Consider the following 26,138-nt stretch of genomic DNA (forward strand, 5'->3'; position numbering starts at 1 on the left):
CTATGCAAGCCTGCAGGGTTGCCACATCTTGCACTCCTTGTATACATTGTCAATGAAAACGGAACATCAAAATTTTCTTAATTTTATCAATACACTAGCACCGCAGCAGAAACGGAAATTAGCTGCCTGTATATATGAGGGGCATTTGAGAAGTCCGTGCAAAGATAAAAACTGCTTACCTGTTTGGGCTAAACCTTTTTTATTTTTTGACATAGTCTCCTTCTAGACTTATACACTTTGTCCAATGCTGTTATAATGTGTTGATCCCTTCTGAATAATAGGAATTGTCCAAATCTGCAAAATAGTTATTAATTGCTCACCTCCTTGTTTGAGTAAAATCTTTGTCCCGCCAGCCATTTCTTCAATTGAAGGTGCAGAGTCACCATAATGTTTATCAAGCTTTTCTTTAGTCTCCTGAGGCATTTTGCCTTTCATAAAGTAATGTTTAATCACCACATGACTTTTTTTTGTCCATTTTTTGACAATGACTCGACTTCCTTGATACACACAAATGCCAAACACAAAGAAATAGACCAATATGATTGAAACTTGGTGGGAGTTCTTTCCAAAGATGCTACTAGCTAAACATGACCTCGATACGTGCCGGTGGTGCCATTCTCGGACTTTGCATGGACTTTTCAAACGCCCCTTGTAGTAAATTAATTAGTAGTAAATTTTTTTGTGTTGCCTATGTTTTCATTATTATATATGTATAAATCTATTGTACTACAATAATATACATACTCAAATTTAAATTACCCCAATATTTTAATTGTAGATTATACTGACTATCCAATATCACTCTAAACAGTGACCAAAGAATGAATAAATAAATAAACAGACATGATTGCTTGCTAGAATCACAATTCACTGATGGTCTGAGTTAAAAGAGTTGCCTCATTTAATTCCTTGGAATGGGAAACGGATGGAAGCAATAAAGCACAATTTCTTGCAAAATAAAATTGTGCTTATTAATCACCAAACATATTAATGCTACCATTTCATAATAGATACTTAATAAATAACAATGTTCTGAATTGAGAGAGTATTAGTTTACTTGCAGTTCGTACATAGTTTTCTTTCAGCGATAAATTTCAGAATTTCAGATACATATGAATACTTCTTTTAGTCCCATTTTTGGTATTTTTGACACCGGATTGTAGCACTAGAAGAAACATAAAAATTGGAGGTAAACTGATTTAGGAGCATTTGGAACAGAACAAGGAATTTTTATCTGAAAGGAGAATAGTGACAAACGAGAAAATAGTTTTGAGATTTCACAACAGTTGGCTCTGGTTACACATTCTTTTACTCAATATCCATTACATGTTATGTCTTTTTCAAACTAACAAAGAATCTGATGTGTCTGTCTGCATGGTGAGACAGGTTATAGTACTAGTAATAATGAAAAAATTGTGCTTCTTACCCACCGACTACTAATCTTTACCCAAACTCCACAGTGCATAAATATTTGTAATAAAAGGCAAAAATGTAAATATGATTGAGAGTAGTTTTCTAAAGAAAAAAATTCTATAGTATGCTAGTCCAAAAGTGCTTTTACTTACTAGAGGATTTCTTGATTGATAATTTTGTTACTTGAGCAAGATGTTGCAAAAGGAACAGTAATAAGTAAACCTTCAAATAAATTCTTTTAAATAATGATTTGATATCTGTGTACTGTGTGAAATTAAATGACATATTATAATTATATTGTACAATATTAAAATGCCCTAAAACTAGACTTTGGTGTAGTACGGTATAATGCAGATGTATCTCCAATACAACAAATCACTGATTTAGCTTGTATGTTACAAGACAATAGCTTCTGCTTCTGTAAATATTTCTGTAGTGTTTTTGATGTGTCATTTGCTATTGCACAGAATGTTCATACTATAAGTACTGTTAAATATATAAAAATAAATATGATATAATCTTTTCTAAATGGTGCCCAAGTGTTGTCTAACAAATACAAATAATTGAACCAAAAAATAATTCATACATACTTAAAACAGAAATCAGCTGGATGCTTATAATAATAACTAAGGCTGCCATCATGAGGTGGTGCTCCACAGTAAGAGACATCTGTGCATAAGTTGTATCTCCCAAGTTTACAGTAGTTGCATCTTCTGCATGGACTGTTTGGCTCAATAGCTACACGGTCACCTGCAGACAGCAGAATTCACATGAAAATGTTAGGCAAAAAGGAAGAGAGGAGCTATTTTGTCTTTTATCAAAAACACGTTTGACAATGTTGATGCATACCATCCTTATGGATTTCTATTACAAAATGTTAAGAAGACAGCTCAACACAAGACTAAAATTTGAAATACTTTAGTTACAAGCAAAAAGTCATTTCTGTGTAACATATTGACATACAAAATAGTGTTCTGGCGAATTTAGTCTCCAAACTCTGTACAGCAGTACCTATAGATTGATAACCAGTCTGCCTCTGAAGACTCTGCTATTATTAACATCTTCATAGGTAAAACTGTGCATTAATTTAAAAGCATTACTTCCTCCATGCCAATCACTATGGATTCTACAAGCATCAGTTATGTGAAACTGAACTTACACTTTCCTCACATGTCAAGGATCACAATGATCCGGTGGATGCAGTATTTCTTGACCTCTAAAAAGCATTTGACTCAGTGTCACACTAGTGCTTATTAATAATCATAAGGGGCATCAAACAACATTTGCTACTGAATTGAGAATTTCTTAGTAGAGAGAATGCAGCATGTTATCTTGGATTGAGGGTCGTCAACAGATGAAGGAGTAACTTCAAGTTTCATTAGGGTAGTGTGTTGGAAGCCTTACTGTTTGTGTTGTGAATTAATGACCCACAGATGACATAAACAATAATCTCAGAAATACTGCATCTGATGCAGTTATTTATAATGAAAAAATTATTGAAAAAACTGCACAAAAATCAATCAGGTCTTGATAAGATTTCAAAGTGGTGCAAAGCTTGACATTTCTATTTAAATGTCCAGAAATCTAGATTAGATTAGATTAGATTAATACTAGTTCCATGGATCTGAATGATGTAATGATGCAGAACGAGTCACATTTTCCAATACAGGACATAATTAAGTTAATTTAACAACATAATTAAGTTAATATAACAACTTTTTTGTTTTTTTTTAATTTTTTAAATTTTTTAAGTAATTTTTTTGTTTGTTTTTTTTTCTTTCTTTTTTTCTTAATTTATATCTAAAAATTCCTCTATGGAGTAGAAGGAGTTGTCATTCAGAAATTCTTTTAATTTCTTCTTAAATACTTGTTGGTTATCTGTCAGACTTTTGAAGTAGTTAACAGTCACTTCATACTACTGCAATAACTGTGTGAAATGGATTGATCACATAGCTTCAACTGTAGATAAAGCAGGTGAACCACACTGTAGTTAACTGGTGGAATACTGGGAAGAAGTGGGCAATCTACAAAGGAGACTGCTTACAAAATGCTTGCTTGACCTGTCCCAGAATACTGCTCAAGTATATGGGACCCATACCAAATAATACTTACAGGGGATATTGGATGTATGCAAATTTGAGCAGCACAAGTAGTCACAAGTTCGTTTGACCCATGGCATAGTGTGACAGAAGCCCTGAAAAAATTGAACTGGCAATTGCTTTACGTAAAGCGAAGATTCTAGGAACATAATACAGCTCACTACGTGTCATTCCCATAGTCATTTTTTCTGCAATCCATACTGGAATGAAACAAGAAGAAATCCTGGAGTATGGTACAACAGGAAGTGCCCTTTACCAAGAAGTTCACAGCAATCTGCAGATTATGAATGTAGATGCAGGCAATACAAAGCATGTGAAATGTGACAAGTTTATCACTGAACATATCTGTTTGGTGCTAATTATACTATTCAATAAGTGTACCATCAGTGGGGTTAACATTGGCCCTTTGCATGCAACATTGTCCCAGAGGAAAACAAAGATTCCATGTCTCACTGCTCATACATACATCAACGAATATCCATTTTTCTAGTCTTAAACAATAGGTGGCAGCATCAGCTACACTGCTTTTTCACTGTTTTTGTAGTTCATGAATTTGCTGCTGCAGCAGCACTTGTTTTGTTATGGTCAGCAACTCGTGGAAAATTAGTGTTATTCCAACTTTCATTTGGTTATCAGTTACGGAAGTGATTTAATTTTCAGTAAGTAGTTTTTATTGTAGCTTCATTTGTCTAGATTAAGATTTAAAACAGAAAGATGTCAGTTTCTCCATATAAGTATGAAATAAATATTGCATTTCACCATGGGGTAACATTGGCCCATGTTTGGGGTTACTTTGGCCCAAACGATGTTAAGCTTACAGGTTGTTTATTTCATTATCTACCAGTAATTCTTTTAAATATCCAGTACTCTTTTAAGCAGAATTCTTTCCAGTGAGGCTACCAAATGTTTTTCTTCTTATTTTACAGACAATGCCACAAATACATAACAAGAGACTTGGTTGAAGATCATACGCAAATTACTCACTGGAGAAGTTGGAAGAATGTTTAAAAGCAATTCGTGCACATCAAATGATGCAACGTGAAGCAGAACAAAGGTTTTGGATACCCAGACTGACCATAAAACACAAGCTTGCTGGCAAGCATTCAAAAAATGTAGGTCAATCTCGACTGTTTGCAGATGAGGAAGAACTTTCCTTTCAACACCATCTCATAAAGTTGTGTGATTTTGGATTTCCAATTGATTAACTGGACATTCATATGGCTGTCAAAAGTTATTTAGATAAAAAGGGTGACAATATTCCTGTGTTCAAGAATAATTTGCTTGGTTATGAGTGGACTAAATTCTTTTTGAAATGCCACAATGAACTCTCTGTTAGAATGAGTTCAAACATCAAAAAGGTCAGAGCTCAGATCAGAGAAGTAGACTTGAACAGTTATATGGATAACTTAAGTGAAGCTGTGAAAGATGTTCCACTATCCAGAATCTGGAATTATGATGAAATGAACCTCTGTGATGACTCAGGAAGTAAGAAGGTGATTTGCAAACAAGGTGCAAAATATGTAGAAAACATTTGCAACTTTAGTAAGAGCTCCATTTCAATAATGTTCTGTTCCTCATCTGATGCTAAGAAAAGAAGAAAGACGATAGATGTGCCTGCTGGGAAAAGCATCTACGTTAATGATCTGAAACTGCTTGGTGCCAAGATACCTGCCTCTTCTCCATTTTCCCAGCAAAATAAGCAAAGACAGAAGAGAATCAAACTGTCAAGTTGCTCAGGTGATGATGATCTTGATGATGTATCACTGGAAGAATCAAGTGAAAAAAGTGAAACATTTTCAGTGCCTAAGGAGGGTTCATCAAACTGTAATGAAGATTATGTTGAAAATGACTTTGTAACTGTCCTTTTCAATGGGGGAAAAGTATCCAGGACAAATAAGACAGATTAATGAGATGGGTTGTGTTGTTTTGAATGCATGAAGAAGAGACTTAAGTGTTGGAGGTGACCTGAAAGACCAGATTCAATGTTATATTGATTGACTGATTTCTTTATTAATCCATGTAACAATTTACATTGTGTGGATTTCGTCAGCAAAATCATATACAATACAATATACCTACAATTTATACACATAAAGTTAATATTTGCACACATTTTTAAAGTATCTTACATTAGTTTTATATCCTTATGTAATTTTCTTATAGTACTGTACAATTCTGGATTTCATATTATAATTATTTCCTCATGTATTACAATGCAGGCTACTTTAATTACGCTACATGTTTTAATTCAGATAGTCCGTTACTGCATAATAACTTTTATTTAATAAAAAATTTTTTAGTTTTGTTTTGAACTGTCCAATTGTGTCAATATCTCTTATATTTTGGGGTAATTTATTATATAATTTAACGGCATTGTACAACAAGCTCTGCTGAGTTTTAACTTTATTTTTCCTCTCCAGATGCAGATTGTATTGGTTTCTAGTTTCATGGCTGTGTACTAAAGAATTTTTAACATAGCAGTCAATATTTTTTTTTACTTACCTAATACTTTGAAAAATGTATTCACAGGGGACAGTTAGGATTTCCAGCTTTTGGAAATGTTCAAGGCAGTGAGCCCTACTGCCACTCCTGATTATTATACGAATTGCTAATTTCTGTAATTTGAAAACTATTTGAATATTTTTGCTGTTACCTCTACAAAATATTGTTACATAGGTAATAACAGAGTGGATATAAGAAAAATATACAGATATGACACATATAGTATCACAGACTGCAGTCAGAATTCTAAGAGCATAGCACGCTGTAGCGATTCTGTTAGTAAGTATTTTAATATGTTCTTCCCACTTTAACTGACTGTCAACATGCATACCAAGAAATTTTGTGTAGTCTACACATTCTATAGTTTCATTGTCTAACTTAAAGTTGTTATAGTGTGGTTTTTTGCAGACATAGAAGTTAACAGCATTTGTTTTTTTAAAATTTAGTGTTAGTTTATTATTGGATGCCCACTCACATGCACTGTTTAAGTGTTTGTTTGGCTTTTTCTATCAGTGCATCTGGTGATTTGTCACTGATTATAACATTTGAGTCATCTGCAAACAATATTGTTTGTCCATGCTTGATGCTCTGTGGGAAGTCATTTATGTAAATGAGGAATAGTATTGGGCTAAGGACACTACCCTGTGGGACACCTAAATTTACATAATTTGGGTCTGAAGTATACTTTACAATATAGTTTGAGCAACTTGAAATATGTGAGATTTCAGTTATCAGTCTTCTATTTTTTAGATATGACTGGAACCGCTTTTTCACAAGTCCCCTTATTCCCAGTTCATCTAACTTATTTAACAATATTCTTGGAAAGATGTGTTGTTCAAAATAAAAGAACCCAAAAAGGTATCTAAAAGGAACCAATTTTCAGTTCCTGAATTGGACAACTTTATTTAATCAATTTCTGCAATATTTAAACTGTACTGAGCTTTTATAATAAATAATAAAATAAAAATAAACTAATCGGTATTTCCTTTTTCTTTCTCTCTCTTTAAATGTTAGTTATCTAACTCAATTTTGGTATTTAAATGACTTATTGAAGTTTAGTAACATTCTATAATTATATGATCCTTGTTGGTTGATTGAACATTGGCTTATTGCATTTTTTAGTTTTTTGTAGACAGATTTGAACATGCGGGACAAAGTTACCTCAAGTAAAGGTAACATTGTCCCAGTTTTTTAAAAGAATATTACAGTCATAAACAGTTTCTGAAATTTGGTAACACTAGACTGATTTTGTCACACATGGTTATATAGATGCTTTAAAAAATATTTTATTACAGTTTACCAGTACTGTGTCAGCTACCAAGAGCTTAACATGTCAAATATTGTGGAAAAGTGGGCCAATGTTACCCCTGCTGACGGTAGATATCTTTTCTCTTCATTAGCAGATTTTCAACTGATTTGATGCAATCTCCATCTTTTCCCATTACATGTTTATCTTTGTATACCTAGTCCCCACAATTAAATTTCTTGATAACCTGTTTTACATCTGGTATCACAAACCTCTCTTACCCTTAAAATATTTTGACTCTATAGCTCCTTCCTATACTACATTAGTTATTCCTGGGTGCAGCAGCAGCAGTCACCACTCTAAACTGTCCCTGTTTCTGGTGAAGGTTTGTCACAAACATCTTTCCTCACTCACTCCTAAAGTATCATCAACTTCTTTCAAATTAAAGGTTTGTTGCAGATTCATTCTGAAGTCAAGGTCAAAACTGTCCTCAGTGTTGTTTATTGACTCATTCCAAGTCAGGTCACCATTTTGGTGTATATGTAAATGCATGAAGTAATAACATAACACTGGATACTTTGATTAGGAATTGAAGCCAGTTCTGTTGGTTGAAGAAATCAGTGCACGTCTTAATACTGGACTTTATTTATACTCTTCCTTTTCAACACCATTCTACAATACCAAATGTGGACTTCTTTCAGCTACCTCTTTCCTCTTTTTCTAATGGGACATGTTTTACTCCCACACAATGCCATGCTCTAGACATACACCTTGAGGAACACCTCTATTCTATATCAATCCACAGTACCAGCAGAGCTCTTCTGACAAAGCTTTTTTCTCATCTGGCATACTATGTCTGATAATCTTTTTGATGATAAGTGAGATGACGCTGTCTTAATAACCTTTGTTTTAGTGTTACTTAACCTTAAACTATGTTCTATGTAAATTAAACTCTCCATACCATTAGAAAAATCTTCTATGCCCTTCTTACTTTTGGTGTTTTTTTTTTTTTTTTACCTGTGCTGAATCTTGTTGAAGTTTTTGGTTATTATTCAATTAAGGGTTGTTGATAGAGAATGGAACCAGCCACAAATACTGAGTCATTTCCATGCTCACTGATCACTGTAGAGATAATTATCAAGGGGTGATCCACCAGTCTGCCTGCATAATGGCATTCACACAGTTCACCATATTGGGAGCAGTGGCTTTGAAAATGGCGTTCGGAACTTGATAGGCCGAAGCTCAGTTTCTGCACATCTTGGTACTTTAACTCTCTTTATCCATCACTCAACAGTACTATCAACTCAATAATTACCATTTACTGCACATAGGTATTTGTAGATGACCACCATCGTTTCTTTATCACAAATGAAGAAATCTATTACAGTGTGTTGCTTGTAATGAGTGTCTCTAATAGATGTTGTTTTGATGGTTCACTAGATCTCTGCCATCAGTCAGAATTATTCAAAACTTTGTACAAGTATAGAAGAAACTTCAAATTTGAAGCACCTAAAAGGATGTTTTCATACATTAATGGCTGTTAAAAGAATTGGGAGTCTTTTTTTACTGAAAAACCCTTGTCTTATCTTTCCAAATTTAAAGATGTATATAAATGTATGTATTCTGATGTGTATCTGCTCTTTTTTCTGTATGTAACATAGGTTTCCCATGTGTGCCTTTTAGGTAAAATTTTTTGCTTTTTACTTCTCCAAAATTGTGTTTACTCTTTCTTGTTGCCATGCCAACAACTCCCTGTGAAAATCCCCCTTTCACATTCCTGTAAAAGTCTCTTTCACGTTTTCTCATTTATCCTCTTTGCATGTTCTGCTTTCTAACCATGTATAATGTGTCTGTACTGCCTGCTGCCTCACCCTCTGGGTTATGTCTTCTTCCTTCCATCAGTAAGCTGGCATATTTCGTGAGTTGTGTATGTTTTTGTAATTGCTTTCACTGTGCCTGCAGTTGCCAAATCTGCCTAGACCATTCCATTATTTATTATATTCCATCCATCTTGCTCTGATTAGTTCCTAATTGTAATCTATGCCACTGGGCACAGCCTTGAAGAATTTCTACTTTATTGTATTGTGTCCACTTCCTAATTTGATACTTGTATGACATTCTTTCAAATTTCTGTTACTATTGATTACTGCTAGATTCTGATTTTGATCTATGTCAGAATCTGTATTTTTATTTGGTCCTGAAGGGGAGAGAGAGAGAGAGAGAGAGAGAGAGAGAGAGAGAGAGAGAGAGAGGTTGTGTGTGTGTGTGTGTGTGTGTGTGTGTGTGTGTGTGTGTGTGTGTCGAAGGTGTGGGTCCTAATAAACAACCCTGCAGGGACTGAAGACGGTAATGCAGAGCTATGGCATGACTGCATGACATCTCCACTAGAGATAGGCCATGAATGCTTGTGTCAGCCCACAAAAGCAACTCGATGGCAGCAGCCTTTACTGTGCCTAGCGGATACAACGGCACGTTGACAGTGTGCCAAACACCATCAGTGCAGTTCTCACAAAGCTGAAGGTAGAAGTTCTCAAAACACCTCAGTAATAGATGAGATGTTGGCAGCTCACAGTAACCAGGTCTGGCAGACCAAGCAGGCATAAATCTCCAAGGTAGAAGCCGTCTGGCAAATGATAAGTAGCACGTCACAGGGTCTGCATCTTAGCTGGCCCACTGTAACTGAATAGAATGTAGGCTTGGAAATCTAAGTATTCATCATTGTCCATCTCAGCCAGTCAAGTTATGTCTAGCTGAGGTTGACCTCATGTGTCCTCATTTTCTGGGATCATCAGTATTCTTTGCCACACTTTGGAATCCGTGCTTCTGCTTGATGCTTTTTTGCCATGTCCAGTGGGCTGTAGGCATTCTTGTGGAACATCTACTTATTCTTGAAGCATTGTGCTGTGCATCAGAATGACATTATGATCCCTCCCCAGTGATGTTATGTTGCTGAATTAACAATTCAGACTGCTCGCTGGAATGATGTGAAGCAATAGCTTTCGTAGTATGTGATATTATTTCTCCCACTGCAGAAATAACACTACTGGTCAGTATGTCACCAAATTGCAACGGGATATTATCAGAGAAGGGGGAAAATGTATGGCAGAGGAAAAATAAATAGTTACAAAATGTAGCAATAGATGGGGCTGTAAGCATCAGAATTTAATAGTGGTCAACTACAAATGACAAATGAATCCTACAACAATGCCTAACGTGTACGTTTGGCATTAAATAAACTGTACTACTCAGTGTGCATGGGTGTACAGGTGTGATACTGTTAGTTACGTAAGCCCATCCTTCATGGCAAGGTCATATCACATTGGATGGAAATATTGGTTTTTAATTGTTCTGAGTCCAAAAACCACATAAAAAGCATAACTTACATCGGCTTTTGACTGTCCTGAGGCCAAAAACAACATAAAAAGCTCCAGTCACATAGGATTTTAATTGTGTTGAAGCCAAAAACTGCATAAAAAGCATCAATCAAAATCAAATCAGATTATTCATTTCCATGTGACTGGTGCAAAACATGTTCAATATGCTATCCACCGTTTTCCGCAATGAGTGGAAATTGAGAAATAGCTTGTTCCACAACTGATCGATGTGTTTCCAGGTCATGTTCAGAGTGTGCTGCACAATGTGTGCCTTCAGTGCATCTAAGTTTGCAATCAGAACACTGAACACAACATCTTTTAGATAGCCAACGGCCAGAAGTCACACAAATTAAGATCAGGTAATCGGGACTGTCAGGCTGTAGGGAAATGGCAGCTGATAATTCTAGCATTTCCAAAATGGAGCTTCAGCAGCTGCTTAACTGGATTTGCAATGTGCACAGATTCACCATCTTGCCTAAAAATAATCCCATCCACACATCCATGCTGTCGGAGAGCTGGAATGATGTGGTTGCAGAAAAGGCACTCATAGCGCTTACCAGTGACAGTGATGGTAAAGGTAGCAGGACCAGAAGCACCTGTCTCTTTGAAAAAAATATGGCCCCATGATAAATGATGCCGTAAACCTGCACCACACAGTGACCTTTTCAGGATGAAGAGGTACTGGTTGATTTGCATGTGGATTTTCCGTTGCCCATATTCAACAATTCTTTGTATTGACATATCCTGTCAGATGGAAGCAGGCTTCATCTGTCTACAAAATCGTCTACAGCCAATCATTGCTCACTTCGATGCAAACAAGAAATTCTAAAGCAAAGGTCCCTCTTGCTGGCAGGTCAACAGGAAGCGACTCGTGCACATGGGTAATTTTGAATGGATAGCAAAGAAGGATATTTTGTAGAATTTTATGCACTGGGTATGTCCAATGTTTGGGCAATTCTCCATGCATTGCACGTTTCCACACCACCACTCATCTCCTCCTGCTTTGCTGTGGCCACTGCATCCACTGATGTTGAATCAGTTCGTTTCCTCCCTCTACCAGGTTGAACACCAAAAGAACCCATCTTTTCAGATTTCTGAATCATTTTCTCCAGACCCACAACAGTCATCGGACCAACGCCTTTCTTCAAACCCTTCAGTGTCCAGAACTTCGGCAGAGCGATGTGTGCACAGTCATTATTCTTGTAATACAGCTTTACAAGCAGAGCGTGATTGTGCATTGAGACATTCATGGTGAATGTCGCAAATGCGAAAGGAACAGAAGCCGTGTACCGGCATGTTTATACCAATTTCAGTGGGTCGCACACATGACAGGTGTTTTCATTTTCAGATTTTGATGCAGACAGCGCCATCTATTGATCAATTTTCACACTATTTTTTTTCTTCTGCCATACATTTTTCCCCCTTCTCCGATAATATTCCGTTGCAATTTGCCATCATTCTGACCAGTGGTGTTATTTCTACAGTTTTTTGAAAGTTTAACTTTAATTATAATCACCCTGTATATTACATGCATAATTACACACTGTACAACTTTTTGTCATTAGAATGTTCGTAAAAGCTTATTCACAATGTCTTTGTTTTGTTTCTAAACCCTTTAACTGCTGTGGACATGTTATCGCATGTGCCTTTGTACATGCCCCTATGTGCTCTTAACGTGTTTATGCATGCCACCACTCCTTCTACCTGGTACTCTGAACATGTCTGCACGTAGACATGTTCAGAATACCAGGTAGAAGGACTGGTGGTGCACATAAACACGTTCAGAGCACACAGGGGCAGCTACAAAGGCACCCACGGTAACACGCCCAGAGCAGTAAAAGGGTTAATCCTATATAGTCTTTGTGGAATGCTTATGTTTTAATACAAGTTTACAATCATATTTTATGTTACACTTTTTTTTAAATACTGTTTAGTCTCTTAACAGGTAATTGTTGTATGAGTAAGGGGGGGGGGGGGATGAGTGGTTTTATGTCTCAAGTATATTAAGAGTACACAATTGGTTAACAGAACCCTGGCAGCATTGTAGTAGTGATGTTATCCCATTGCCTACTACTACTACTACTACTACTACTACCACTATTGCTTGTTCTACTACTACTTTGTGATCAATAAAGCATTCTTCACCTGCTGTATGCCTTTTTGTGTGACCTAGCCAGCTTAATTACAAATCTACACAAATTTACTAGAATGGTTGCTAGCCAACTACATGACTTTATATCACACCTTATTATATCTTCTGGATATACTTCTCGCTAGTGATATCTGCTTCTTAGGTCCACCGTTGGAAAATAGTTTCCTTAGCCTAGATTTTCCAGTGTCTCTGTGATATTCTGGACAGGATACGCATCAGTAACAGCTTTTGTGTTCGAATACTGGCTGTCAAAACAGAAATTGTACTTCCTTATTTCATCAGTGACATTCTTAGGGTAATGATGATGTTTACCGTCCAAGAATATCTTTGTTATATTATTCCTTGTGCCAGTCATTGATCAATGAATTCCTCCATGAATGGTAAGAGATGCTTTGGTATATGATGTAACTTCCTATAAACTGGAGCATTGTTACCCCTGGGTATATGGTGTTGTGTAACATCTGTCACTGGCAACAGATTATTTGTGTTCAACAAATCCAGGAATCACAGTTATAAAGCTTCCATCACTTGTGGATTACTTCTTTACAGTGATTCCATTTTTTACGTAGTGCAGATGCACTGAGGTTTGCATGCGGCTCTGGTCATCACGTCATCACATGACCTATCAATGCCCTTTATGTCCAGACCACTTAAAGTGGAAAGCCCTTTGACAGGCTGACCTCATCTATGCCAAAATTATCCAGCTTAAAAGGAACCATGAACTTTCCATTTATATTGTGAAGGTGCACCAAATTTCTGCACACAAAACCACCAAAACCAATTCTTCATTACTTTTCAGTGGTTTTACCATGCACAATACTTTTTGTGGCCATTGGTAGCAACAGCAATCCAAACCAGCTTCCATGTACCTGGTGTTACACTACCATGGGAACCAATCTTTGGTGTACATATTTGTATTTCAGTTGGCAACACTTTAGATTGGTGTCCCCTTCAGCACTGCCTAGCTCGCAATTGTTGTTCCCAGCTGAAACAAACTTTCACTGAATTATGTTGTATACTGCAAAAGATTAATTTTAGCATGCTGATTATCAGGGAAGTCTCGTCTGAGAACTTCAGAATGACCTTTACCAACATGTGGCAATACTTACATGTACGCATGAAAATTCTTAGCTCCAATGCTACATTTGAGTAGTGTTGTCCCTAATGACTTCACATCAATGTCACAGCCTCACATCTCTGTACCATGAAGATCTTAGTCTCTTCCTGCCTAAGAGGTCTGCACTAAAGACTGACGTGCGTGCAACTGTGTCTACTAAAATCTTGTATTTGTTGCCTTTTACTATGCCTAACAAGTAGCATACTGTCACGTATGTGCAGTATTCCATTCTAGTAGGAAAGCTTTTCAATGGTTGATGCATTCCCATTTGTAATTTAATGGACACTTTTTAAGGTGCTGTTTCCCTTGTTTCTTACTCCTGCACTCTCGTGCCTTATGACTGACTCAATCACAGTCATAGCACAGCAGTTCACTTCAGTGGTGAAGACCCTTATGCCCTTTCATAACAATACTGATTTCCTCGAACTGTGTGGTACTCCTAATAACTGCAGCCAGGTGAGATGGATTCTCCATTCTGACTCTGTGTAACATGTTGGCGATAACCCATAAGAAGACATCGAAAATCTTATTCTCAAATTCTAGCAACACAACTGCAGCAGCCTCTGCACTTCACACCATGCCAGACATTTTTGCATAAACCTTCCAGATTTTACCCAAGAAGGATTCCACTGACTCCCTGGAATTCTGCACTGAACTACTCAGTTTTCCTCCCAAAAATCTTACACTATTCCTTTTCAGGTAGCGCTGGTGCAGGCCATCAGCTAGCTCCTGGGAAATTTCTGCCTTACTATGTGCTATGTGATACATTACATATGTTTTAGCTTCACCCACTAACCATAAATTAGTCATACTTATGCATGTTTCATCCACCCAACTGCACAATTCAGAGGTAGCAAGTATGTCTTTAATGAATGCAATCACATCCTCCATTGTCCTTCCGGAAAAAGAAATTTTTCAAGTACACTGCTGATGGATCAAGAGGAGGGGAGAGTACACTCAATACTCTCTTGGCTTTTCCTTATCCCAGTTGCACCTGTTATAAAGTTTCAACCTGCCTATGTTGTTCTTCATTTTTTGTACTCATACTGTTGAACTCACTCTTCTAAGGTGGTAAGTTTCACCCACAGTAGTAGCACGTGTTTCCACTATCTTGCATATTCTGCAACTACTATTATAGTAACAGAGATATGGGGAAAACTATACTTTTGTAGCATATAACAATAAAATAAATTAGTTTCTACACAGGCTCATGACTAAGTGTGATTCAGAACAGTTCTATGCTAAATGACGAAACCATCTACAAAGATCAGATGTAGCTGGTTCTAACTTAGCACATGGCAACCCATACCCTAATAAATTACAAAATTGGTACCTCACCACCATTAAATACACTTCTGTGGTATTTCCCCTAAATAATGACAAGTTTGCAAGTTCGTGCAGTTTAACAAATGACACTTTTAGAGTGGCATTAATATCCCTATGATCTGACATGGCCACACAGAATAAACACAACCAGAAAGGCCAACAGGAAAATTACCCCTCACTCCACTGCATCAACTTGGGATTGAAGTCCAGACAGCAATGAGAATGGTGCTGCAGATGTGGTTCCACTACAGTGATGGCAACCAATGTAAACACTTCTGACACCAATTCGTAATGGCCTGGGCTGAGACCTTTATGGCAGGAGGATAGTGAGATCTGGAGTGCAATAATGAAGGCCAAATGGTGTTCTTTGCACAAATAAAATAGAATTAGAATTACATACATTTATTGGCTATAAGAGTTATGATTGAATCATCTTCTCTGTGCCCATAGTGAGGGCATTAGATGCAGCACACAGACTTGGAATACACTGACTTGTCTGTCTCAGCAGATTATCAAGCTTGTTGTCTCTGTCCCAGTTGCTCAAATAACACTGCAATGCTGTGCAGGGTAGTGTTTGGCAGGCATAACTTGCACAATGGTATTCACCAACAGCTTTTTACTAGGGCTCTCTTTCACACATTGAAGGCGTGTGACTGAGTAAACTCCAACAGCTCTGCATGCAGTGTGGATGGTAGTGCAGATTTATGGCACAACCTCTCCCCAGAGGTGGGCCACGAATGCTGGTGTCTGCACACAGAAGAAAGTTGGGGCAGCAGCCTTCAGCATACCTCACAAATACAGTGAGAGGCTGATAATGCACAAAAAAACCATCAGTTCAGCTCTCAGCAATCCAGAGGTAGAAGTCCCCAAAACTTCACATAATCAGTTGTTATGTGGGCAGATCAAAGTGATCAGGTTTGGCAGACAAGGCAGGCAGCAATCTCAAAGGATTCATGTGGTAAATGATAGGCAGCATGCTACAGGGTCTGCATCATGGCTGGTTCACTGTATCTGAATGAATTTGGGTTTGGAAGCCAGTATTTATTGCTGTTGATCTGAGGGAATGAAGTTATGTCTTGCTGAGGATGACCACATGTGTCATCATTCTGGACTCATCAGCATTCTCTGCTGCATCTCAGCGCACAACAATCACTTTCAGTGCATGTGCTTGTTCCTTTTCTGTCATGTCAGCTGGCTGATACAGGTCCATCTACTCACTCTTGGAGAATCGTGCTGTGCTGTCAGTATGATGTTACGATCATTGCTCAGTGAGGTCACGTTGCTGAATTAATGATTCAGACCTCTCACTCTAGTGAGGCAAAGCAATAGCTTCTGGGGTATGCCATATTATTTGCACTATTAACTCTCTGCCTGTTTGTCATTCTGTTTGCTTTATGATGCACTGGCTTGGTTTGACTTGGATTAGTGCTGGCTATAGAAAAATTTAGGAAAACTTTGCATTTGCCACCATATCTGTCTGTAGTACAACACATCCAACAATTTATTGGAATATAATAGAGGGAAACATTCCACATGGGAAAAATATATCTAAAAACAAAGATGATGTAACTTACCAAGCGAAAGTGTTGGCATGTTGATAGACACACAAACAAACACAAACACACACACAAAATACCCACAAGGATGTGGGTTTTAAGGGAGAGGGTAAGGAGTCATTCCAATCCTGGGAGTGGAAAGCCTTACCTTAGGGGGAAAAAAAGGACAGGTATACACTCGCACACACACACACACACATATCCATCCGCACATATACAGACACAAGCAAACATTTGTAAAGGCCATTACAAATGTCTGCTTGTGTCTGTATATGTGCGGATGGATATGTGTGTGTGTGTGTGTGCAAGTGTATACCTGTCCTTTTTCCCCCTAAGGTAAGTCTTTCTGCTCCCGGGATTGGGATGACTCCTTACCCACTCCCTTAAAACCCACATCCTTTTGTCTTTCCCTCTCCTTCCCTCTTTCCTGACGAAGCAACCGTTGGTTGCGAAAGCTTGAATTTTGTGTGTGTGTTTGTGTTTGTTTGTGCGTCTATCAACATCCCAACGCTTTCGCTTGGTAAGTTACATCATCCTTGTTTTTAGATATAATTTATTGGAATAAATTTATATGAATGCTTACAAATGAAAAATACACAAAACACACATTTTTATCATCGTACCATTAACAAAAAAAAAAAACAAAAAAAATAATAATTTCATAAATTGAAGTACAACACCTGTTACTGAAAAAATAACTCATTTTTATATTTAAGAGTTGGTTGGCGGGTTGTGCACATTCACAGCTCTCGTAAAGATAAGGGTTTAATTGTGTACTAACAATTAATTAAGGCAATATTACATCATAATTAGTAAATTTATACCTATTGTAAGCTATCAATTGAAGGATTCACATTTTTTGCGTATTTTTCTGAAAAAAGAAAACATTTTATAGATGCGGGTTTTGGACTAGGATTTGTTTACATTGTGATATACTGCAAGTTATGTAATTATTTCAATAAAGTAAATCTGTTTGATTCTCTCGTAGGTAGTCAAAGTGAAAAGTACTGAAATAAGTGGAAACTTTATACAGTGTAGGCTCAGTTTTTTGTTTACTTTTTGTTCCGTCAAGTAAACAATACAGGTTATATCGTTTTTGTTTCTCCAGAAGTTTTGAATTACTATCCGAACTTTAGGCCTAAACTTTCTAAGAAATTTAATATATAATTGAGTAGTCCACAAAGTTATTCTCAGACTAAAGCTAATACAAGGGTTGTTTTTTAAGTAAGGGCCGTTTTTATTTTAAAAAAAAGATACAAATACTTTTCTAAAAAAACTTTTATTTTCTGATTCTACACACTTTTATCTATTTTTCTACATAGTTGCCTTGTTTATTTAAGCACTTGTCATACCGTACAACTAAGTTTTTAATTCCCTCTTCAAAGAATTCGGCCGCCTGCTCTGACAGCCAAGAGTTCACGGCCGCTTTCACTTCATCGTCATCATTGAAGCGCTGCCCGCCAAGATGGTGTTTCAGGTACCGGAAAAGGTGAAAATCGCTAGGAGCAAGGTTGGGGCTGTATGGTGCATGGTCCAAAACTTCCCAGCCAAAAGAATCAATCAAATCCCGAGTCTTTTGAGAGGTGTGAGGCCTAGCATTATCGTGCAGGAGCAAAACTCCTTTTGTCAGCATGCCGCGCCTTTTGTTTTGAATTGCTCTGCGGAGCTTCTTTAGAGTTGCACAGTAAGCATCTGAGTTGATTGTCATTCCTCGTGGCATAAAGTCCACTAGCAAAACACCGCGCCGGTCCCAGAACACAGTTGCCATAATCTTGCGCTTTGACAGCATCTGTTTGGCTTTGACCTTGACGGGTGAGGTTGTGTGTCGCCATTTCATCGATTGTCGCTTGCTTTCGGGAGTGATATGAGATACCCATGTTTCACCTCCAGTGACAATTTGACTCAACATGTTATCCCCTTCTTCCTCATAATGAATCAAAAAGTCCAATGAAGTGGCAAATCTCTTCCCTTTGTGGTCCTCTGTGAGGAGTCTGGGTACCCACCAAGAACACAGTTTCTTAAAGTTTAGGTTTTCAGACACAATTTTGTACAAAACCGATCTTGAAACTTGTGGAAATTCCAAAGAAAGAGTGGAAATTGTGAATCTTCTGTCCTCACGAATCTTTGTTTCGACTGCAGCCACCAAATCATCAGTGATCACAGAGGGCCGGCCTGAGCGTTCTTTGTCATGGACGTTTTGACGGGCATTTTTAAACTCTCTAACCCATTGATGCACTTTACCTTCACTCATTGCATTCAATCCATAAACTTCTGTTAACTGACGATGAATTTCTGCAGCTGATAGGCTTCTCGCGGTCAAAAAACGTATCACTGACCGTATCTCACACGCGGCGGGCGATTCAATAATCATAAACATTATAAAGTAGCACAGCGATGCGTACACATCAGCTACAGAGCTGCAACATGCATCAGTGTGAACAGGAAGTGTGCCGGCAAGTGGCACGGTGGCTTGTTGCAGCGTCCACGCGAACTACGGGACTATACGCTCGAACGACCCTTACTTAAAAAACAACCCTTGTATTTGTTTGCCGTGAGTGAGAAGTGTATGACTTGCTGTAGGATTGTTGGTTCTGGGGTGTGGTGTGAGGGTTGTTGCAGTTTCTTTCATGTGGGTGACTGTAGCAGTGTGGGAATTGGGAAAATAAACAATGATCATTGGTTGTGCAGGATTTGCTGTAGAGATAGGAAGATAGTGGAACAGGATTTGAAGATTGCTGCCCTTCAGGCAGAACTAGATAAAGCAAAACTAGATAAAGCAAAACTAGATCTGGAAAGGTTAGGGGGAGAAGGGAAAAGAGAGGTGGGAAGTGACAAAAGGTTATAGAAGAAATAGGAATAGGACGTTTTCAGACAGTGTGGTTGTGAATGTGGAAAACAGGTTTGATTTGTTGTCACAGTTGGAAACTGATGAGCCAGAAATAGATGTAGGAGCAGACAGAACACAACAAACTTTCAAAAAGTGTTTGAAAAGTAAGAAGTCAGAAAAAAACTGTGAAGAAGAAGAAAGTTTTGTTGTTAGGTAGTTCACATGGTAGAGGTGTTGGCCAACTGTTTCAGGATGAACTAGGGTCAAATTACCAGGTTACAAGCTTTTTTAAACCTAGTGCAAGGCTGGGTCATGTGATAGAGGGTGTAGGTTCACTTTGTAAAGACTTCACAAAGGAAGACACTATGGTAATAGTGGGTGGGGCAGGCAACAGCATAATATGAACCGGAGTGACCTGGTAAAGATAGCTTCAGCAACGAGACATACTGGTGTTGGGCTTGTGTCTGTTTTGAGTCACCATGACTGGCCTCATTTAAACTCTTCTGTTAGGAGAGTTAATTTAGAGGTGAAACGGCTACTTGCTTGGATCGGGTATGGGGCCTCATATTGGTGTGGTTCCTGTTGACTCTATCAGCAGGTGGGACTGTACTAGGCACGGCCTTCACCTCAACAGGAAAGAGAAGGGAAAACTGTCTGGGCTAATAGCAAATAACTTAGGGGGGGGGGGGGGGTCACTGTTACAAGTGGTAAAGTACCAGTGGTTACAAGTGACAGATCAGCTGTTTTTTAGGGTAGGAAGGGCAGAAACAAAAGTTGTTCAGAGACAGGCTGAAAATGACATTCAAATTGATAAAACAGGCAGCCAGAAAGCAAATTTTAATGTACACAATTTGCACAGACAGCCTACGATTGAAACTAATGATACTCAAAAATTGGCAGGAAAATTAGGTTCATCCAGGTGTAATTCAGCCAGTGCACAAAATCAGCTATCACTATTGCATCAGAATATCCGAGGACTAAGGGGTAAGTTTAATGAGTTGCTTATTTGTGTTGAAGAATTAGAGTTGAGCAAACCAGATATAATCTGCCTCTCTGAACATCATGTGACCACTGGTATAGATATGTTAAATGTTACAGGATTCAAGTTAGCTTCTCCTTTCTGTAGGGGAAATATGGAGAAAGGAGGCCTTGCCATATTTGTCAGAAACTGTTTTGATTTCAAGAATATTGATATTAATAAATTTTGCTCAGAGCAGCACTTAGAAGCTTGTGCAACAGAAGTAGTATTTCATAATGAGTCCTTTATAATAGTAGGTATAAACAGATTACCTTCAGGAAATTTTAACCTCTTCATAAAAAATCTGGAAGCTCTGCTGTCCCACCTCATAGCAAAAAACAAGGAAATAAATGTGAATTTATTGCAAAGCTTGGTTAGTCAACAATTATTGCAGTCAGTAACACTATCAATCAATTTAGATCCTACTGTGAACTTTACTACTAGGATACATAAATGCTCTGAGACTACTATTGATAATATCTTCGTAGGCAAATCTAGGGTAAAAAGTCATACCACAAAACCAATAGTAAATGTGCTCTCTGATCATGACATGCAGCATCTTGTGTTAAATGTTGAAACTTGTCACGATAAAAAATCTATTAAATCTGAGTACAGGAGGGTAATAAATAAGTCAAAAATTGAGAAATTCAGGAAATTGCTCAAAGACATGGACTGGATAGTTGTTTTCAATACATCTGACTCAAATGGAAAATACAAAGCATTCATTAATAAAGTTGCCTCCACTTTTGAGAATTGTTTTCCCCTAAAGGTAACTCAACTCACACACAAGTCAAAAAATAAACTGTAGATTACACAAGGAGTAAAGATATCACGTGGGACAAAAAGGAGACTCTATCTACTATCTAGGAGCAGCTCTGAGGTTAGAATTGTAATGCATCACAAAGAATACTGCAAAATATTGAAGCAAGTAATCCAGAAATCAAAGTAGTTTTATTACGAGAAAATATAATTACATCAGGTAACAAAATAAAAACTGTATGGGATATTGAAGACAGAGACAGGTGGGGCCAAACAGGAACAGATAGCTCTAAAAATAAATGAAACTTTGGTAACAAGTATAGTTAGTATTGCAAACCTCTTAAACAACTATTTATTTCATTTCTGCTACTGGCAGCTTGGGGTTATCAGGTTCGGTGAACAGTGCAATGGAGTATCATAGACCAGTCTTTAAAAACAACTGCAGTAAAATGGAAATGAGACTCACATCTCCCAAAGAAGTAGCATCTTTCATAAAGGGTGCTTATGCAAGTTAAGTTCTATCTTAATTTATTTGTGTAATCAGTCACTTATCAGTGGAACATTTCCAGACTGGCTAAAATATGCTGAAGTTAAGCCTCTTTACAAGAAGAGGGATAAAGAGATACCATCAAACTATCGACCAATTTCACTTTTGCCAGCTTTCTCAAAAATATTTGAAAACGTTGTGTTCAAGCATCTCCTTAAGCATCTGACTGCAAATAATATACTTTCCAAGTCACAATTTGGATTTCTGAAGTGTTCTGATATAGATAAAGCTATTAACACTTACAGTGAGAATGTACTTAAATAATTAGATAGTAAGTTACAGGCTACTGGCATTTTCTGTGACATGTCAAAAGACTTTGACTACCGGTATGTGAACAACAGCATTCTCCTAACTAAATTAGAGTATTATGGTGTCACTGGCAATGCTGCGAAATGGTTTGAGTCTTACCTATCTAACAGGAAACAAAGGGTGTCATTGCAAAATACCTGCGCATTAACCATCAGTCTTCATCTGACGGGAATTAATTACATGTGGTGTTCCTCAAGATTCCATTTTGAGTCCATTGCTTTTTCTTGTGTATATTAATGACCTCTCATCTGTTACATTGCCAGATGCTAAGTTTGTTTTGTTTGCAGATGATACAAACATTGCAATAAGTAGCAAGTCAAGTTCTGATTTAGAAATAGCTGCTAATCAAATTTTCAGTGAGATTAATAAGTGGTTTAAAGCTAATTCTTTGTTATTAAACTTTGAGAAGACCCACTATATGCAGTTCAGAACCTGTAAGAGATTTGCTTCCAGCATGAGTATGATGTACGAGCACTTGCAGATCGAAGAGGTTGACAGTGTTAAATTTCTGGGATTACAAGTTGATAATAAATTCAGTTGGGAAGGTCATACCACAGAATTGCTTAAACATCTAAATAAGTCTGTATTTGCTGTGAGAATGATGTCCAGATGTAGGATATAAAAATAAAAAAAACTTGCATACTTTGCTTACTTCCATTCTATTATGTTATATGGGATCATATTCTGGAGCAACTCATCAAACTGAGCAAAAGTTTTTAGGGTGCAAAAGTGTGTGATAAGAATCATTTGTGGTGTAAATTCCAGAACATCTTGTAGAAACCTGTTCAAGGAACTTTGTATTCTAACCACTGCTTCTCAGCATATTTATTCCTTAATGAAATTTCTTGCAAGTAATACATCTCTATTTCCAACCAATAGCTCAGTACACAGTATCAATACTAGGAATAAGAAGAATCTACAGAAAGGCCTAAAATCACTTACCTCGGTCTGAAAAGGGGTCCAATATTCAGTAACACACATTTTAATAAATAGCCAGCAACCATTAAAAACTTGGTTTCAGATAAAGCACAGTTTAAACAGAGTTTGAAAGACTTTTTGATAGGCAACTCCTTCTACTCCATAGATGAATATTTCAACAGAGACTGTTAAGTCAGCTTAAATAAAAATATCTGTTAGATTTCAGTTTTGACAACACTTGGTCACAACAATCAAGATTAGATATTTTGAGTATGATACATTTATTAATAGTGCATAACAGTGTTTCATTCTGACAGTGTGTTAATTCTGTAAATATTAGCTGTCCTGCATTGTATTAACTTATTTTCGACTACCTCCTGACAAATGATCAGGATAGTAAGTATTATATTCAAATGTTTTATGTTTTTATGTCATACTTTTTGACATGTTCCACACCCACGAGAATCATCTCATTTTTTGGGTCTGTGGAACAAAAACTGAATCTAATGTAATCTAATCTAATCTTTGCACTTGTGTCTATATTTCATTACTTGAGCTTCATACTGATACAGTAGAAACCCACTAATCTGGTACCTTCAGGACCTTGATGGTGCCAAATGACCAAAAATGCCAAATAACCGAGCTTCATCTGAAATAGCTGTGAACAGAATGTGAGACAAGCAGTAAGCAATAGGCAACCAGCATTTGATTGTTTGTTGTACATTCTCCACTTTCACCAAAGTGATAAAAATGTGTAACACTGTATAAACAACATGATACTGTAATAAAAACATTTTAGAGAAGAAATAAAAATTATTGCATACATCTTGTAATTTAATTTTAAGATTTGATGTTAAGTTCAGGAAAATACAGTATTATACTATGACACAGTACTGTATATGTTATATACTACAGTGCATACAGTATTTCTGTATATTTTATTCACTTGGAAATAAGACCTAATGTCCTTTTGTTTACAAATTTAGAAGGTCTGCAGTGCTGCAGGATTTACTTTCAGCAACTCTTATAAATGTATTAATAATGGCAGCTGCTTCATTCCAGGTAGGTGGAGGTGTTGATTTTTTTGCATCTGCCCCCTCTTCTTCATTGGGTTCAACATCTGGTGGTTGAAGTTCTTGTTGTGGTTCTATCACACTTTCTAATATCAGTTCATCTGATTTTCTTCAATGAAAGATTCTTTACTGTCATTGTCTATGCAGTCCAAAACTTCATCAAACAAAAAACTCTTATTTCATTTTGAGCAACACCTAACAGTTCAACAACATCATCATTTTCAATTGGAATAGCTGAGTCTATTTGTTCTTCATAGGGTTTGGCCAGAGTTTTTGCCAAGACTTTAAAAGGATAGTAGGCTTAACTTTATTCCATGCCAAAGCAGCTCCAAAAATATGATATTTAATGTTAGAAATTTTTTGAAAATCCACCACTCAACAGTCTGAATTGATAAGCTCTTGAAGAAAAGAAGCCCTGTAAGAACATGTGAAATTCTGAACCCCTCCCTGGTACACTGGCTGAATCAGGGAAGTAATGTTTGCTGGAAGATATGTGGTGAATGTTATCCCTGAGATAAATTCAGACACAGGAGGCTGGACACTTATCTAGCAACAATACAACCTTGCTCTGTTCAGGCAAACCAAGATTTTTTAAATGTCTCTCACAGAAGGTGTGAAATTATGGGAAAACCAGTCTTAAACAATTCTGAAGTCATCCACGAATTCTAATTAGCTCCATAAATTACAGGAAAATTTAAAATGCCATTAAAAGCTCTTTGCTCTTCATATTTGCCAATAAAATTAGGTGTCATCAGCATGTGGTTGCCTGAAGCATTTGTACACAATAAAACTATCAACTGACTCTTGGTAAATAAAAAAAGAGAGACTTTGGTGCACTTTTGATCCTTAACTTTCAAAGAGGAACTTTGTGTTCTGCAGCTGCATTTTGATCTGCCGATCACGACTCCCCACCCACTTCAAGCTTCCAAATTCCATGGTGAGTTTTATCAGTATAGCTTAACCATAAGAAAATACACATTCAGTTTCTGATAACCTGAAATTGGCATGGAATTGTTTACCTTTTCCAACCCCAGTTACAGGTTTTCCATCAGACCTTTTAGCACAGAACCACTTATACAAAATTTCATCCATCTGATCTACTTAGGGCTTTTTCAAAGTTCTTTGTGATTCAGTGTCTTTCATTGCAACTGCCTGTGAGCAAACTTTTGGAGTTTGCCTTGTTTTTAATATCATAGTCTGTTGAGGAACCAAATTTATATTATTCCATAATCTTATTTCTATTCTCACATTTCTCAGTCTAGTTAATATCAAGCTTTTGTTGCATCATAAGCATAATATGTTTGTGTTTCACTTCCACCTTGTTTAGAGAGGTGCTTGGTTGAGAAGACATTGGTGCATGACAGAAGCTGTCTGACAGGTGACTGAAACAACTGTTGCCACTACATGACTCAGAATTCTTGACTACTGCTGAGTGTGACTGAATTCTGCTGAATGTGTCCAAAATATTCAGTATGTATGAAAAGATGCTGGATTATTGAATGTGCCAGACTATCAGTTGCCAGACTGATGGGCTTTTACTGTACTTGCAGTGTTTTTAATCCTTAGGGCAAAGTTGATTTCCTCCATTATTATGCTAGGGAATACCTTATCTAAGTTATATTTCTAAAAATTCATTCATTTTATGAAGAGTTTGATCTAAGGGGAAAGTTTTTCAGGTTTTTGAATAACTAACCATTATTTATTTCCTTTTTATATTGACATGGAATTTATTCTACACCTTCATTCCAAACATAGAATCTCTGTTTTGTACTTTCATGAGAGTTGCAGATTCTTGCTGAAAATTTTTGTCTATCGTCTCTCATGACTGTAAATGTCACAATTTATCTGAAATATTTACCTATGGTTGAATATGAATGTCATCAGTGAGTGCATAAATTCATG

The 26,138-nt window shown here is 37.0% G+C and overlaps 1 protein-coding gene across 1 annotated transcript in view; it reads right to left on the minus strand.

Annotated features, from left to right (window-relative positions):
• LOC124622434 (sorbitol dehydrogenase-like) overlaps positions 1-26,138 on the minus strand; it is a 122,882-nt gene that overhangs the window by 50,984 nt on the left and 45,760 nt on the right. The window contains exon 4 of the mRNA XM_047148130.1: positions 2,004-2,163. Coding sequence (XP_047004086.1) covers positions 2,004-2,163 — 160 coding nt within the window. The remainder of the gene's footprint in view (positions 1-2,003; positions 2,164-26,138) is intronic.

This window comes from Schistocerca americana, chromosome 7, assembly GCF_021461395.2.
Source record: "Schistocerca americana isolate TAMUIC-IGC-003095 chromosome 7, iqSchAmer2.1, whole genome shotgun sequence".
NCBI lineage: Eukaryota > Metazoa > Arthropoda > Insecta > Orthoptera > Acrididae > Schistocerca > Schistocerca americana.